The 18,738-nt window shown below is 40.2% G+C and overlaps 1 protein-coding gene across 2 annotated transcripts in view; it reads right to left on the bottom strand.

Moving 5' to 3' along the window:
• The window catches only part of acvr2aa (activin A receptor type 2Aa), a 58,791-nt gene that overhangs the window by 9,376 nt on the left and 30,677 nt on the right, over nt 1-18,738 (bottom strand). For both annotated transcript variants that reach the window (XM_066686130.1, XM_066686131.1), the window contains exons 4-6: nt 16,055-16,209; nt 2,359-2,502; nt 1,473-1,616 (exon numbers count right to left, since the gene is read on the bottom strand). In XM_066686130.1, coding sequence (XP_066542227.1) covers nt 1,473-1,616; nt 2,359-2,502; nt 16,055-16,209 — 443 coding nt within the window. The remainder of the gene's footprint in view (nt 1-1,472; nt 1,617-2,358; nt 2,503-16,054; nt 16,210-18,738) is intronic.

Genomic DNA, 18,738 nt, shown 5'->3' with positions numbered 1-18,738 from the left:
TCTTGTTAATCTGCCATGACTCTTTTGGAGTACAATGGGACTACTTCACTGATACAGATCAAGCGTCTAGTCTTATAGTTAATTGCAGTGTTAATGGTGATCCTCTGAGTCATTTTAGACATGAAACGACCTTAATCTGAATCTGAGCAAACGGGCCCCTAACGTGAGCTGCACGTGATCCGGCATGTTCTGTAATTACAGCCATTAATCACAGTGTAACGACCAAACGTGCGCTTTGAAATCGTAGCTTGTTTTTTATGTCCCCGCCGTTAATGCGTGCTTCATTAAGGATGCCTCCATAATGGAAAAGGACTTTAAATATTAAATATTTATGATCCTCTTATGAGTTACCTCCATCTACCTCTAGAGGGCACTTGGCCTTGAGTCTGTGGCAGGGAGCCAGCAAAGGAGGCTTGCTGCAGAACTAAATGTTTTATAGGCTACAGTGAATGCAGCTTAATATCACGCCTGTTACACAAACGCTCAATCACAAACAAAAAAATCATTAACCCAAAGTACAGGAGGATTCAGTCTTAATCTTTCTACATAACTCACAAAGGAAACCGGCTATTTATAATCCAAATTACAAAGCACATTAACGCCTCAAACAGGAATCAATCTCAGTGGCAGGGTGACGACTGATACGGACTAAAGCCATGGCTGAGAATAAGCACTCAGCAAAATCCAACTGCTATTAGATACATCAAATTTTTCATTCTGCCTCTTGACAAAATCCTAAAGCACTAAGTCCTGGAGTTGACACCGTTGTACATTGCCTTAAAGAACACTAGCAGACAAAAAAATATAAGACATACAGTCACATGTAAACATTTCAGGCACCTGACAAAAAGATATTTAAAGAGATAAATAATACCCTGAATAAAAACAAATAACATTATTACAGTAAGTAGTGATATACTTTGGGCTGGTTTAACCCTTTCTACCTTAACTAATCCCTAGTTTTACTAGTTAATAAATTTAGGTAATTACATTTTTTATTTGTTGTAATTATATATAAATTTATTAAAAAATAAACATTTATTACATAGCCCTGTACACCCATCTCCACTTACCCCAATGTAGCCAATTAGCCTTTTTGTCCTGGATTTACGAGGCTAATGCAACAAGTAATGTCAGCTAATACTGCACTAATTAGCACTGCACAAATTAAATTGCACTACAGTTTAATTCAACTATTGATTTTTCCTTTAAATTCAGGCCTATTCTGCTTTGCTGTAAAAATGTTTATGCATAAATTGCATTAGCCAACGGATGTGTGATGAGTTAGGGATTTCATGATGATCAACTTACAGAGTATAAGCTTCCATTGTTAGTTAGGCAGGCTAAATTTAGGTAACGCTAACGAAGCAAATTTCAGACACCAAATTAAATACTACAACATCCAATCTCCGTAAAGTACGCATTGCAAACCACCTCTTACTGACACAAAGCAACCATTGAAGAAGAATTACCTTCTCATGGTAAGCTGTAATAAGCCACAACTCAATGTCCAGGTTGGCTCCTCTTTTCTCAGCACCGATGAAGTGGAGGATGCTCTCGTGTCTCATGCCGGGCAGATTGTAGATCTCATACTCGTTCTGCCAAGACTGCTTGTCCTGGGAGGAAAAGCAGAGTTGGTTTAAACCAAAACACTATAGCATGGTTTAAATTGCAACAGCTGTAAACCAGAAAGATTTATGGGGAGCTTGAACATGACTTTCCAAACCCAAAATGAGAGAAGAAATCAAACTTGCATCAGCAATAACAGAGATAATGTGTATAAGGTCAGTGAGGAAGTACAGTCTATAACTCAAATAGTCTAAGACACTATGGAATAAAACTAACCCATAATAAATCTATAAAAATGGCAATGCTAACATGAAAAAGCATTGTGTGCTATTTTCCTGTTGTAATTTGCTGTTAAAAATGTGGCTTTTATAACGATGCCCCATCTGTGCTCATGATTTGAACTGATGACATGTTACTGGCATTCATATTATGGTTTTACTTGCAGAAAAACTACACTTCTAATTTCATTTCTAAGCCAACAGAGAAATAGTGAAATATACTAAAATATATCTGTGAATATAAACTACAAAATATCAAAAGGATGTAAATTAATACATCATGTTAAAAGATAACCTACACCTTTAGACCTACACTTTTTCTGAAACCGGTGCACTGCTACTGCAAGAGAACTGAAAGCGATGCTGTCACGCGAGTTCACTTGCAGACACCAAAGCTCTGCTCCTCTCTTGGCCAGGTAATTGCTTCTCACCAAGAGCATAAGCTCGACAGATTAACTCTGCAGCTTTGCAAGCTGATTCCCCAGCCTTGGCCATGGCTTTCTTCACGCACCTGAATGGGGAAGATCTTGACTGCCACATAGTCGCTGAGCAGCTGTGCCTTCCACACGCAGCCGAACCGACCCCTGGCTTTGATCTCCAGTAATTGCAGCGGCTTTTGTCCGAGGATGGGCGATGGTGGCATGGGGCCAGGGTCCTGGAAGACAGAGGAAAAAGACAATTCATGAGGTCAGGGAGATGTCAGGGATACTTTGAGACTGTATGTGGCTGTTTGTGGACATCACTCAGACCACGTCCAAGCTTTTTTTCCACTGCAATGCTCTGTTAAACATCATTTCATGGGAAGCAACGAAGCTACATCGTGGAGTTGTTTCCTTGGAGGACAGTTTCCCAGTGGCATACCATCCGTGTTTCCACCAGGATTATGAAGCAATGAAGTGTGCTTAAAATGCAGTGTATAGGTCTGAGATGATTCAACTGTATTGAAATGAGTATGTCAGTAGACTGTTATTGATTATGATCAATTATCACATTCAGTAATGAGTGGATGAGTGAGGGAAGCCCTGCGAAGGACTGGCACCACGTGTTTCTGCCTTGTAACCAATGGTTACATGTAAGTTCTGGACCTACTGCAACCCCGATTAGGATGAAGTTCACATTACAGAACATGAATGACTGAATGAATGAATACATGTTCAATGAAAATGTACCAATATAATAGGCTTGGGCTAACTGGATAAAACAAATTGTTTTATCAAATATATATTTATTATATTTTACCTATTGTTTTCACAAACTTGAGCTCATATTTCCTCACAAATTAAAAATAAAATAAAATAAAAGCTGTACTGCTTTACTGTACACTCAATACAGCAGGCGAGCGCTGCTCTGCTGAGCACTGCAAAGCTTTGACAGAAGGGGCTTATGGGAGTTGCAGTTCTGAGCTTGTTAAATATAATCCATAGCTGCTGTAAGTGGACTACTGGGCTGATGAGGAGCTGACCCAGTTTGAAGAGCCGTGGAATGCACTGGCTGGTGGGGGAGGGTGGGGGAGCCCTTGACTTCGCTGGAATCAGGGAGCTACAATAGCTGGATCAAACACACACTGTCAAACCAGGGTAGATGAGCGCCTGTGTTTGGTTTGGTTTGTTAAAATAGTAAATGAGAGTATATAGAGAGGAAAAATACAAAAAAAAAAGAAGAAACAAACAGGCATCTAACCTATTGTGTGCCATTAATTCATGCCTCAAGTCGTTGGTCCACATGCAGACGTGCCTGGGAATTGTGTATCTGCAAGAGCATGTGCATGCACGCATACCCTGTCCACACCCGACATGACATTTTCTGACCAATTAAACTCTGCCAGCGCAAAAACAATGGGAAGTTTCTTTGTTTGGCGAGTGCTAATCAAATAAGTTAATCCTTTGCTATTCTTCAGAGAGAGAGACACAGTGTTCGCTGGCTTCCCATCAACAGTCTCACTGTAGCATTCAGCAATGGCTTTGAGTAGCAGTCCCAAGCGCAAAACCCCTAACAAAAATAAATAAATTTAATAAACTAAATAGCAAGCACCTTTTAATAAGCCATAAGTCTGAAAGAGGACATTATGTACCCCTTTTCCAGAAACTAACACAGCTCCTTGGAGTCATGCTTTGGTCAAAATACAACAAGGATCAAGGAACAAGGCAACACAGCAGTGTTCTCCCCTGTCTAAACAGCCCTGTTCAGAACAGTCGATTTCAGAACTTGTTCCTTTAAATGGGAATGAGCCACAGCTCACAGAACTTCTGAATTTTAGCCATTTTCACTTGGTTCTTTTTCTTCTCCATTCTCGTCTTTTTCGCTGTACATACTCAGTGCTCATATTTCTCTCCTTCCGCTGTATCTGTTCTGCTTTGTTTAGCCTCATCTTTTTGTTCTCACATAAAAGCAGGAACAGCCCTGGGATTGGAGAGACTCAGCTGAGGATGAACAAAACCAGGACTCATTTTATCACTAGTTTACTGACTTTTTATTTTCATAATAGCGGTTTAAAGTCAGTGAAAACAAAATTCTGAAACAAGATGAAAGGAAAGGGGTAATTTATTAAGCCCTGGCAGTAGCTCTTCAATGAAAACACCTGTGGTTGAGTTTGGACAGAAGTAGAGTAAATGTAGAGCAGTTATGCTCTAATACTTGGCCTACATTTCTTTAAAAAAAAAAAAGAAATAAATTTGATGTAGGGAAGGCTCAGCTGCCCTCGAGTTGAGACTCTAAAGCATATGGATTTGGGTTGTGTACCATGTTCTAAGAGTCCACAAGGGTTTTTTCACTAGAGAAAAAGCAGACGAAGAGACTGCGAGACGAGGCGAAAGGGCAGAACATCCATCATGTGGAGGAGATTAAAAAAAGGAAAACAGGAGAAAACAAAAGGACAAAAAAAAAGACAGGAGAGAAAGAGAATACATCTGAGATTGAGTTGCTTTCGCTGTTATCCAAAACTAGCTCTGAAAGAGCTGACACATAAACAGTGGAAGAGCGTAGATGCCAGGGATCAAAGTAAAACAACACACACCCTTACCCTTCATTCTCCCTGTCACAATGAGCACAATAGCCGGGGTCATGTTGACTTTTCCATTTGACCAAATGTCAGTCACTAAGCAGGCACGAGTTGGGAAAATGACACTGGCTCTCCATGACAGCATTATGAAGTGCGCCTCTTTTACCAAGGTGCAAGAAATACACAAGGGCCGCTCACCTGTAATTTAAGAAGACGGTCTTTTTTTCCCTAGACACCTGAGGTAGATATTGAATGTCGACATGTAAGGGTTACAAGGGTTCGTGTTGTTGAAGAATCAAACAAACTAGACACCAGTGGAAAATGTCCAGGAGCAACTGACCTCTCTGTTTGTTCATGTATACTGTCAGCAGTTCTTAACAAGCACCTACTGCCCCCAAACCCAGACAAGTTTCAAATGACTTCACGGAATGCTTCACCTGGGAAATGTTAAGAATGACCAAATCCAGAAGCAGGAAAATGAGGCTGGAATTCTTTTCTTTAAATAGTTTGGTAACACATTTCTGTCACTCAGGGGCTCCATCTCAGAGGGGGAAATTTGGAACGTTTCTAAGGTCCTTTGACTGACGGGGGCCCGCACACCTCCCACCCATGAACAATGCGCACACAGTCAAAAGGGTCCCCATTCGCCAGGGTTTGGACGGTGCATAAAACGAGCGCTATGTTTAAAAAGAGCAGTGCTTAACTTTAATTTTTACACTGTCAGAACATCTACTGATGTCAGGAGCTTAGTTACACCACCAAACAACTCACAAGCAGAAATGGGCTGAATTAACTAACATCTCTCCACCAATCCCCGGGAGGCGTCAGTCTTTAGGCTTTAGGGGGAAGGCTCTACTGAGCGTTGGTCTGACCCTGTTCAAAGCTCACTGATCGTCAGGAGAATTTTTATTGCTTCCACTGACTTGTATCCTCCGGTGAAGCTCAAATTAAAACAATCGAAGGGGGTGTATCTTTCAAAACAGAAACAGCATCAGCTAAAAAGCGTGGATTTAGTTTAGTTTACAGGTTCCAGTACAGCCACAATGCTCGTTATTTTTTCACAAGATGGAAGAGAGTGAACAGCAGTGCTGTCCATAGAATCCACACAGTACATCACTACCCTGACTTACACACATTAATTCTTCATGTATTATATAAGCAAAAATATATAAATAATAATAAATGCTAATGTTACAGCATAAAACGCATAAACAAACCCTGAAAAATATGAGGGACCCAATGTGACATACTTTAATGTGGCTCCAAAATCTCTGGTGGCGCCCTTGCTGTAAGTCAATAATCACACAGCTACAGTTAATTCTCAAAATACCTTCTAATGAGTGCCTCTGACTAGAGCAGCCTTTATTACACCCTTTGAAGACCTTTATAGAATTTAACGTTGATTTATGTCAAGTGTCATGGGAGGATAATATTTGTGTTATTCAGCCTCATAAGCAAAGACCTTCCAATAAGTTCCACCCATAGATTGACTGACAGACGGCTGAGAAAATGTGTTCTTACAGAAAGCAATACTGAATATGCTGAAAACCTACAGTGAGAGACTAAGACACTTTCAGCGGCAGCGGCCAAACTGCAACAACAGCTTGAAGGTCTCAATATTAAGTGCATCTCGACGGGCTAAACATTCCCACATTCATCCTTACAGTGCAATGTCAGGTTGCATGCTTGGAGACGTGCATTCAAAAGCAAGGCATCACCGGTTCACCATGCACCTTAATTAAGGGATCTTGTGCTTGAATCCCTCCCGAAATACAAGGGATTTCGTTCTTATCCGTGCACTCAGGAAACAAATTTAATGCAAATAAATAAAGCAAAAAATAAATCCAAGAGTCTCTCCATTTCAGGCTACCACAAGAGCGATGGAGGATAATACACTTCTAAAAGTGCAGGGATCAAACAGAAACAAAAAACAAAAAAATTCAAAGAGATTGCTGCCTTTTATTCAAGAGTGGAACATGATGGAGGGGTAAAAAAAATAACAAATCAAAACAAAACTCATTCAGACGCGAACTGGTGATGTTGAGAACAGAAAGGAAATAAATAATGAGCAGGAACCAAGCCACTTTCTTCAAAAATATGGGTAAATCAGGCTTCTCTTACCTCTATCATGATATGAAAGGCGTGCTAGTCGAGGGAGGGAAGGAAGCAGAAGTAAAAGCGTTAGTTTTTTTTTGGTTTTTTTTTCATTTTTAAAAGAGTATGAGATGGAGACAGATGGGATGGAGAGAATCTGGGTCAAATGTAAATCCAAGTAGCCCTGTTTGACTGTGTTCTTCAACAGCTCTGCTGGCTGGTCAGGGTTAAATAGTGTTTCAGGTGCATGCAGTCAAACGGTCCTTGGGGATGAGATGCTGATTCAGTGGCATAAAAGGGCGCTGTCGCTTTGAGTTCAACCCTAACACATACTCTATTCTACATAATGCACATAATGAGACCAGAAGATCAAGGCAAGCAGTGATGTTAGTGGAATTAGTTGTTATTTTAGGTTCTGTATATGCAAAAAAAAAAAAAATAGCCAAGAGGGTCATCCACACATAAGCTTGAAGATACTTCTCCCATTCAACACATTGTGTCTGCACAGGTTTTCATATTGAATATATGCAACTTGTGAAGAAGGTGTGATTCACGTCACGATCAAACTGGCATCAGAGATTTAATGTTTTTCTTCAGATTAATTTTTCACAAGGTCTTCTTACGACATTTGTGTGGGTTTAAGAAATAAAAGTGTAATATTCATATATTCATAAAAACAAAATACACAAAAGCAAAACAGACATCTGCAGGAACAGTTTTTCTACATCTCCTATTTTTAAGACCATATACACCATCTACCCTGTTTTTCAAAAAGAAGACCAGTTCCAGTGTTCTGGATTATTGTCCTTATTTGCTTACATCCTTGTTTTCAATTCCAGCTTGTTGCCTCACATCCTTTCTGACCCACAGTATTTTCTCACCATGGAAAGATGGTTCCATTTCGCTATTTCCCAAAAAAGAAACAGTTGGTGTCCTAGCTTCTCTACTGAGATCATGATGGCTTGAATTGTGACTTAGTTTGTGTTGTTGTTTTGTGTGGTTTGGTGTCTAACTACTGTTTCTTAACTTTTTGTTGCCTAAAGCCTTTTAGACAGGTTTTTATGCAATTGACACTGAAATTAAACACCCTTCCCCTTCAAAGGCTTCACAGAGTGGCTGAGGTTCTTCATCTGGGGCCAAGACATGATATTACAGAAATGAGTGAGTGTCAACCTCAAGGCAAATCAGGAACATTACAATCCAACTTTTAACTAGTGTTGCACCAGTACTGTATAGCTATCGGCACCAATACTGACACTTAAACACAGTATCGGTATCAGCTACAGAGAGCACCAATACCATACGCGTGTTGGAAATGACTCATTACTCACTATTCCCTACATATAGTACACAGGGAACTTTCCGGGAAACACACCCCATAAAGCAGATAGTGATGCGAATGCGTGCCGCTAGATGCAGTTCGAATTAAAGTTGGGGCAGATTATAAACAGATTGGGTATTTCACACTACATAACTGTTTCAGTCGATTTTTATGGAAACTGGATGTCACAAACACTACATGACTGGGGATAACACACTACACAACCCCAAACTCTCCAACCAAATGAGTTTCCTTGGAGACATAGATAAATACAGACGTAAGACTTGCCGCGGTTATTGTTTGTGCTGCTATTTGTGTAGATCCACAAAGAAAAAAAAAAACACGTAAAAATGTATGGGAAAACATAGTGAGTGCAGTATCTACACACTGTAGTGTGAGCTGGATATTAGTAGAAGAGCACAGAGTTGCGGCTACGTTCCACCTTAAATGGTTCAGAAACAGCAGTAGCCATAGCGTGTGTCACAGTGTTGCATCATTTAAGGTGGAAATGGAAATTTGAATACAGTTGGAGTAAAAGCTGTAACAGCGTGTTGTGTGGCGCACCAGGTTCTCCTACAGGTAATACTCATTATCTGGAGACATGTGCATCCAGCACTATGCAATATATTTTAGTTTTTCATACTTTTATCTTTTAATTCGTCCTCCGCTGTAGAGGACGGATTGTGGCTATGACAAAAGCATGCCAAAGAACAATGATTCATTCATTCATTATCTGTAAGCGCTTGTCCGGTTCAGGGTTGCGGTGGGTCCAGATCCTACCCGGAATTACTGGGCGCAAGGCAGGAATACACCCTGAAAGGCGTGCCAGTCCTTCACAGGGCGACACATACACTCACACCTATGAACATTTTTTGAGTCCCCAATCCACCTACCAATGTGTGTTTTTGGACCATGGGAAGAAATTGGACCACCCGGAGGAAACCCACACAGACACAGGGAGAACACACCAAACTCCTCACAGACAGTCACCCGGAGCAGGACTCAAACCCACAACCTCCAGAACACTGCTTTAACAAAATAAAATCTGTACGTATGGCACTATAAATACCTGTATTTATAGGCACCTTTCTAGTAGTTAAGAGTTGGTATCAGTACTCTGTATCAGCAGATACTTGAACATGGAATATCGGTATCCGTATTGGAAGGGAAAAAGTGCATCCCTACTTTTAACAGTTAAATGTTCTGGATAATAGAGGAATTTTCAGCATTAATAATTTTTACAATATACTTTGGGCTCTATCTGCATTTTATATCGCAATATAAAATCTTTCAAAAACAATGTTTAACACATTTTCAATATTTGAATATATTATAATTGATATTATTTCCAGCTGTGTCTTGTCACAAATTGATGGTCATTCCAGGGCACTGTCATCAGTTCATTGCACACAATTTTAGTTTAAAGTTAATTTAAAAATATTAATATTGACCAAGCCAAGCGGTTGTTGTTTGTTGATGATGTCATGTTGCTTTAGGTTCTTGGCAGTTTTTCTGTTAGGTTCTTGTCAGTTTCTCAGCGTCCATAAATTTAACATTTTATACTTAAATATAAATATCATATAACATTTTAGAGTAAATAAAAAACAAGAAAACAGACCTTTCCAAAGTAAAGGCAGAGAATGATATTTCTTTTTATAAATTTACAGCACCCTTCATTTTCATCAAGGATGTCTGAGTACAGTGTTTACAATGGACCTGTCTGTAGCATTTAGCCTGGGCATGCAGGATGACAACCTGACAGTAAACATTTCAGCAGCTGCCTCTAATTCACAGAATGTTTCACAACCGCTGTGAAAGTGTCCTCTCCGCTAACTTCTTGGGTCGAAGCGCAGAGAGAAAACGAAGGAAAAAGACTGCTCTTTTTTCACAAGACATGTGCGGGCAACACCTGGGATGTAACAACAACAGCTAACAAAACACAGCAGGAGAGAGAGTGAAAAAAGAAGTCAGACTCAATAACTGTACCAGGATATATGACACAAACTACTAGGAATGAGGTTAACCTGGGGTAAACTAGATTGCCAAAGATGCATAAAAGTGCCAGAATGTTTGTTTGGAGCAAAGACATTGAAGAAACACTTTTGGCTGCCAAAAGAACTTTTCAATGGTGTTCAATGGATTAACATCTACAATAATGTAGGCTAGTAATGTGTATTTTAACTCATTTTCAACCTATGTAAACTACACACTCATAATTAAGAGGAAATATTTTCGGTATACAAATAAGTTTATAGCTGTTTTTTATGTATAATTGTAATTCAGAATTCCCCTGCTCTTTTTTCATTTTAAATAACTAAGAATAACTAAAAATAACTAAGCGTGTGTGAGTAAATGTGTGAGTGTGTGTCACCCTGCAAAAGACTGGCGCCCCCTTCAGGGTGTGTTCCTGCCTTGCGCCCAGTGATTTTTGAATGTTCCACCAAGTACTTCAGCATACATGCACATACCTAACATCCCTAACCTGGACGCGAGAATACAGGAGGTATTCGGGTTACGTCAGTCCCGAGGTACGATGTTTCATGCTTACGACACATCTCCCATTTACTGTATAAAGCCTTGTTTCGACTTAAGTGGTTTTGCGTTGTAAATGTCGTAACGAGAACTTCGTGTTTGGTGTGCGGGGCGGAAGAATACACGGTTACATGGCTCGGGATAATTAGGGAGGGGGGTTACTGTGCTGAACAAGTGTCCAACGTGGATGAGACAGGCTTGTATGTACGTATGTTCCGACTTACACCGAAAATCGGTTTACGACGCGATGTAGGAACGGATCAACGTCGTAAGTCGAGGACCCCCTGTATGTCATAATTTAGGCTATGACAAAACTACAGTGTACCTTAGAGTAAATGGCATTATATAACACTGGACTGTTTCATTCCACTATGGCCAGTTTCTACAGGACAGTTCCAAAACAGCAGTGAATTGATGCTAGCTATTTGGAACTGACACTAGACCATCAATGCTGACCTTAATCCCTTAATGAGCTCAGGTCATGGCAGATGCAGAGGTGATATGCAGCTGAATGTATGAAATTAACTTGCATCACAAGCCCACAGAGTTTAAAACAAGTAAACCCCCTCCTCTCACACTGTGGTGAAATAGTAAACAAGGTTGAAGTGTGAAAGTCCCTCCCTTCCCTATTTCTCTCTCTCTTTCACTTTCTTCTCTCTATTTCAAATTACTTCATCTAAGGTTCTCTCTTTGTTGCAAGCAACATACTTTTTACATATTTTTTCTCATCAATAAGAAACTTTTTGTTTGAAATGTATTTGTGAGGTTTCCACACAGCTCCTTGCCAAGTGATTAAAATTCATTTAAAATAATGCTAGCACAATGACTGACCGAGAAGACTGATAACAAATGGACTTAAAATGTTGACAGTGGGTTATAATGTGGCTTCAGTGACCAAAAATGCAACGCATTTTGTCCCAAGGGTGTCACACAATGCAAAATCTACAATCTGTTGACAACATCTCGACCTAAGCTGACCTCAGGAAAGAATGTCTGACACAATGGAAGTGATATATGTTTTGCTAGAGGTTTCAAAATGGAGAGTGACCCAGCATTGACCCAAAACACATCTTAATATCTAAACAAGGAAGATTATCTATAAAAAGAGGGTATGGTCCTCCCACACTTTAGGTTAAAAGAAAAAAAAATTCTTACTTGTTCAGTTGTTCCCGAATTTGAGACCAAACTTGAGAAATCCTGCTTGCGAAATCACATAAATACCAGTGTTTACTAACTTAAACTTCATGTGATAGGGATTTTAAACCCAAGTTCTCTGTTCTTTAACCTAGCTCTGGGTGATATGACTGCAAATCAATATAAAAAAATTAAAATAAATAATGTGCAATGATTCTGATTTTGTATTTTGCCCTCATAGTCCACTGAAAAGGCTTCTAATGTAAATATGCTCAAGTTTTAATAATGGGATATTATTTTCTAAAGGTGACCTGAACAGGCTTTGGTCGTGGGAACAGTTTACTGTCAATGTTTACATTTGAAAATAATTTACATTTATGTTCAGTGTCATGTTCAAAACACGTCCAAATGACTTTTCTTTGGTATAAACTGCTCGAGTCGCTCGGTTAGCCTCTGTGTTTAGGTTCTCCTTCATGTTGCTTCAGTTTGGCAGATTGGATGGGGCAGAATCATATAGAGACTTGTGCTTGATAGTGTTTTTGTTTTTAAATAGACATTACATGAACATACAGTGGGGGACATTAACAAAATTAATAGAAAAAAATTAACAAAAAATTGTACGTTGATTACGAGATGTTTGGACTGTCGATTTTGATTAATTTTCAATTAACTGCCCAGCCCTACTTAAACCCCTGTGTTTATTTGCTGTTGCAGTCAAGTTCTTCCCAAGAGAAGAACCACTAAACATTGTGATACATTTAAAACCAGTCACAGAAACTGGTTTAAAACATTAAAACTTGAAACTGCAGTGCAGGAACAGGTTGGGAATTCAATGAGAAAAATATCTCCACATGGTCCATGTTGCAAAAAGGCAGCTATAGCTAAAAATTTGTGGACACTCCATGACTTCATAATATCTTGTCACACTATTTGGACCTGGAGAATTACTTCAGGCAGTGAACATCTGCCAGAAGAGCAAAACCAAACTTTCACCCACAAATCACAGTCTTTAAATATTTAACCAACAAAGTCAACTAGTGAGATCTTTTAAGACTGGAGTGTGTATTTCTTGTTGCTGGATTCTTTGACACATGAGAGACAACTATTCTGGCATTTTATAAAGCCAGCAGTAGGTCTCCTTTATTAGCCAAGTGGTTGAATGAAAGACTTCAGAGCTAAAAGGCTGCTGGGGAGAGGAACAGGTGCACCCCAGCGCTCCATCCCAACAGAAAATGGAAACAAACAACCAAAAAGTCAAATACAGGTCAGAGCAAGCTGCACTGTTCCATGCCACTTATCCCATTCCAATCTCCAGCTTGACACGAGAGAGGAGGTATGATTACCAACGAAGCAACCAAACTTTCATAAGAGCTCCTCTGGGACCGGCAGGCGAGGAAGGAAAACAAGATGATTTATTTATTTATTTATTTTTGCGAGTCGGACACGGGCCAGGGAAAAAAAAAATAAAAAAATAAAAAAATAGACGAGCCTTGGAAAAAAGCAAAGTGTTGCTTTGAAAATGTGCGAGCGCTGAAGCTCCTTGGCCGACGTTCAGACACATTTTCGTGAGGCGCGGAGCAGCGAGTGACACCTTTAAAAACTGACCTACTTATTCAGAAGCGAGCATTTCTATCCGGCTGCCAAGGAGATATTAGAAAGCTGGTGAATGTCACTTGTAAGACCAAATGTTGTGCTTCCTGTCAGCGTGTAATGAAGTGAGAATGGCCGATCAAGCCACGGCGCCTGCAGAGTAATACCTGAAAAAAAACCCTCAACCTTTGCAACTTACTTGAAGCTGTGTGGGACCATTTGAATTTTCAGAGACAGATGGGGCTTTAAAAAACACACTTCCTGCGTTTGAGGGACACGTTCAGACAAAAGTTCAATGCTATTAACACAGAGAGGGGAATTCCACTCAAAACACTTACAGTTTGCCGTAAGCACTATTCCAAAGCTGACTGTAAATCACAGCTCGGGCAAGATTTTTATCATCTTGTTAGCATCTGAGGGTTAGATTAATTGACTCATTAAGCTCAAAGAAAACAGCATATTAACTCCAGGGTTGCACAAGCGAATGGAAAGGGAAATGTGTTTTAAAATCTGATTAGCCGTGGTGAAACTGTGGAACTAGATACTGTTCAAGCGCTTCCAAGGGAAATTATGATAACCATGTTAGTGATCTTGCATCGTATCTCACTGGCAGCGAGGTGGTACACTATTCAGATGGAAATCAATCAGCTGTGGTGTATATCCATTCTGTGTGGATCTCAAAAAAAACAAAAACACCACCCTGCACGCGGTGGGTCAAATCATCTCTTGAATGTTTTCGTGTTGCTCTTGTGGGGCTGCCTCGTGCGATTCCGGCTGACAGACAAGTGTGGCTGAGTGCGAGCAAGTGTGACACTGAGTACATTAGATCAGTAAAATAACTGTCACTCAGGACAAGAGTTGATGCCTAGGAGAAAATAAAAATTTCCCCAAAGCTCTGGTTTCCCTAAGACTCTTGACAGGAAGATCACTATGTGCAGGTAAATATAGAGGATGAATGTCAGGTGAACACGCAGCCCTATGTAAAAATTTGGGTGCCACTGGTTCAACAACATGTCTTCTTGAATTTAACGGGAGATAAAGCACATTACAGTTCAACAATTTTGTCTCATTCAGGCATGTTCTGGGCTGCTCATTTGCAATCTGTGGGGGTCAGAGGAACTGTCTCCACTAGGGGAAAGTGATACTGGAACCAGGTACATTTATAGTTCCTGCTCAATTACGGTAGTATGAGTAGGTACTAAACTGTGATGTGTAATCCCTGCAGAGTGCTGACTGGCTAGAGAGATCTGCCACGAAAGGCAGAGCTCCAGCACAAACTTGCCTCAAATAAAATCTATGCAGTTACAGCAGCTTTCACATTTGTTTTTATCTGATTCATAACGGCAACTCGTAACATTACCCCGAAGTGTTTTGAAGAGATTCAAACGCTCCTTGGGTCGGTGGCTGACAAAAATCTCCTGCAGAAGCTGAATGTGCAACAAGAAGAATGGGTCTGTGAGAACTGTAGCACGGAGCTGTGTTCAGTCAAGAAAATAAATACATGACAAGTAAACAGCGGCTTACTTTTACTGCCGCTGTTGTTTTCAAAGCCCGTGGTTCCTGTTTGAGATGCCAGTCATCGGCTCCATTTTGTAGGAGAGTTGTGCTAGTGGAAATATGGCTAGCTAAAAGCAAGTCAGTCAAGCCGATCCCATGTAGCGGAAAAGCACCATTAGCTTTTTGATTTAAGATAAACAAAAATTCCTTTTTATTAGGTTTTATTTTTTATTAGACTGTTATAAGTAACTTACCAAGATTTTGATTTTGTATAAAATAAATAATGTAACAATAAATCTGCCACAGCACTAAACTCTACCACCGTGACTCATGTCTTAAACCATTATATAAACAAGTCATTCATTCATTCATTCATTCATTCATTGTCTGTAACCACTTATCCAGTTCAGGGTCGCAGTGGGTCTGGAGCCTAACCGGAATCACTGGGCACAAGGCAGGACACACACTCACACATTCACTCACAGCTATGGACACTAGTGAGTAGACAATCCACCTACCAACGTGTGTTTCGGACCGTGGGAGGAAACCCATACGGACACAGGGAGAACACACCAAACCCCAGAGCGGGAATTGAACCCACAATCTCCAGGTCCCTGCTAAGCCACCGTGCCACCCACAATACGACATGGCACAGCCATAGCCTCCACGACATATGCATAAAGTAGAAAAAACAGTCCTGTCACTAAACTGCGGCCCCTAACTCCTTCATAGCAGTCACTGGGGATGTGTTACTGTTTATTTACCAAATTCATTATTCTAGGAAATTACATGTTTTCAATGAGAAACTCAAGAAAGCATGCCTTTTATGTGCAGTATCCTAATTATATATTTGTACACATTTATATGATTCATATGCACACATATGAATATATATGATTCCAAGCAGCAGTGACCACATCGACATTCTGTACTAAGGGAGTAGATGAAATGACATAAAATGCATAAAAACAGCAATACAAATGTATTCCCACCAGCTTCACAAACAAATTATTATGACACTGTTCTAAGCATATGACCTACCTGTGTGGGCACCAGGACTGGTGGATACGCCAGTTTGTGATGGCGATACATCCAGAAGGAAAGCAGCACGATGGCAGTGATGCCCATGATAGGCACCAGGGAGTAAAGGAGGGTGTTATACAGAGGTGGCTTCTGGGTGAATGGATTTGATGTCGCTAGAGAGAAAGAGAAAAGAGACAAAGAAGGAAAATGTCAAACACTGCACACTGCACAATGTAGTTTCACCCACAGCTTACCATGGGTTGTATAGAATTTCCATAAAAAAATATAATAAAATGGCATGGCTCTGGAGCAGCAGCACAAGAACCTAAAATCCTAGAGTCTAAATCCAAGAATAGACCAGTCTACCATAGCAACAAAATATTTATAAATGTAATCCCTGATTATATAAAAGCCTTTCTATGAGGAGGTGTGCCCAAACTTCTGACTGCTACCGTACAGCTGCCATTTTCCAAACCTGGAATAATGAGACACACAGGAAGAACCGGGAGCTGTGCTTCACACTGATTTCTATCACACACATTTCCAGAGAAGGTGAAGGGGGAAGGAACAGGAGTCGATAACACGATAATTAGCACGATAGTTAAAATGGTTCTACCCCTACTGCTCAAACATTTGGAATAAAATCAAAGCAAATTTCTGTTCAATCATAAATGTCTGCTGTAGGAGAGGTAGATTTGTCTTCATTTTAATACTCAGAAGATAAGATAAGAAGGCATTGTTGTAATGCTTGTTCTGCCACTGGGACGAAATGCCTTAGAGGAGTACAGTAGTAAATGAGGGCCTCAAACTCTGCTTGTTCTTTTAGGAACTCTGCCAAGAGTTTTCCCCCCCCAAACATTCTCTTTATCTTGTTAAGTGCAATTCAGGGAAACCATGAAGGCCTAGTATTTATCTGTGTGTGTGTTTGAGGGAGGAAATGGGCAGCCTGCTTTGCAGAAAGCCCTGCACTCTGGCCACACGCTAACCCTGAGTCCAGCAGTGTGCTGAGCCAGAGATGAAGATGTGGGGCGGGGCGTCGTTAATCCTTAACACACTCAGGTCACGACAGAGGAGGCCAGTTCACACTGCCTTCAGCTGCTGGTGTGATGAGAATATTTTACTATTTAGGGTGCCTACACATTAATGTCTCAGGCATGTGTAGACTGTCAAGAACAAGGACAGGTATGTCATCAAATATTAATTTAATTTAAAATATATTTAAAAAATGTAATTATGGGACCGAGGTTGATGATGTAAGTAGATATATGTTCACAAAAGATACATACATACAGCAGTTTAGCCCCGCCCAATCACGCTAATGTTATATGCAGTGTCTCGGCATGAAACACTTCTGGAATTAAGTCAATCGAAACCAAGATTAAGATCGGTCTTAAAGACACGGTAACAAAAATATCCTGTTTGAGTTTGGAAACCAATCATGTGTAAATGAGGATTGTTTTTGGCTCATGAAGAGACACAGAGAAGGAATAAAATATGAGTAATATATAGGACGTGCCGTTAAAACTGAAGCTGTGCTTGATCAGAACCTCCATAATCTACAACAGAGACCTCCTCCCCCTCGTTTCCCCCTGCTCCTTCTCTCCTGCCAGCCTTAAGCTGGATGTGTGCTAAAGACTCCAGATTAGAGCATGTGAGCAGAAAAATGCAGATCCATTCCCCCACAAGCAAATCTACTAAAGCCCCATCCCCCCGCTGCTCTACCCTCAAATGCTGGAGGGTTTATTGGGATTGCCACAGCAAGCGCACACACACACACACGGGCATGAAAAGTGCCCTGGTCGCAAGGTCATGAAACACACTCTGCTCGTTCAAATTGCGAGGTGTGCTTAATGTAATTCTCTGCATCCCTGTGGGCTTTTGCGTTTAATATCTAGGGCATTCCATATTGAGTGAGTCAATGCTGAAAATAGGCCTGCAATTGCATAAGCTCAGAGTTGGACCCCACCTTTTTGCCCCCTAATCTGAGAGGAAACCGAAGTTAGCCAACATCGACATCTAAATATCAGCACGCTACATCAATGGCATGTAAAAACTTAAACTTTAAAATCCTTGTCGACAGGAATAATGTGGCTAAAACAACAGTAAGATGTTTTGCAACAGCAGTGTTTTTTTGTTCCCACAGCCTTTTATCACAAAGAAAATATTTCTCAATGTACCATGCCCACCTTTTCCTGTACTTGGCTCTGGCAAGGACTTGGAAATTATAAACTGTTGCTACAGTACGCCAGAAAGTTTTTTTTTTTTTCAGATTTGGCAGATGCATATAATCACTAAACTAAGTTGTCTTATCTCAGTGTGAACCTACGCACATCATGCAGACATTCTTCAAGGGACATTGGGAGATAAATACCAACCGAGCCCTTGCAATGCTGCACTCTTCAAAATAAAGCAGTTACTAAAGCACTTCCTCTGTTTAATAGGCTATTTTTTTATTTATTTAACCGTATACTGCAGCTAAAAATGCTTTTTTCCCACTGCTACTAGACAAGCAAACACTGCTACTAAAGTGGAAATAGACAACATACACTTGCTAGATAGAGCTCAACTGTTACCAATTTATTTTATCTGACATAAATATTGGTAGTGATTTGTTATGGAAGAATATCAGTATCAAGGTTAAAATGAAAATATAGCATGCAAAATGACCATATAATACTAAGTTTAAATGTAAATTTCCCATT

The sequence above is a fragment of the Hoplias malabaricus genome, chromosome 12 (assembly GCF_029633855.1).
Source record: "Hoplias malabaricus isolate fHopMal1 chromosome 12, fHopMal1.hap1, whole genome shotgun sequence".
Taxonomy (NCBI): Eukaryota; Metazoa; Chordata; class Actinopteri; order Characiformes; family Erythrinidae; genus Hoplias; species Hoplias malabaricus.
Note: the sequence above shows the minus strand (reverse complement) of the source record. Positions and strands in the feature narration are given on the sequence as shown.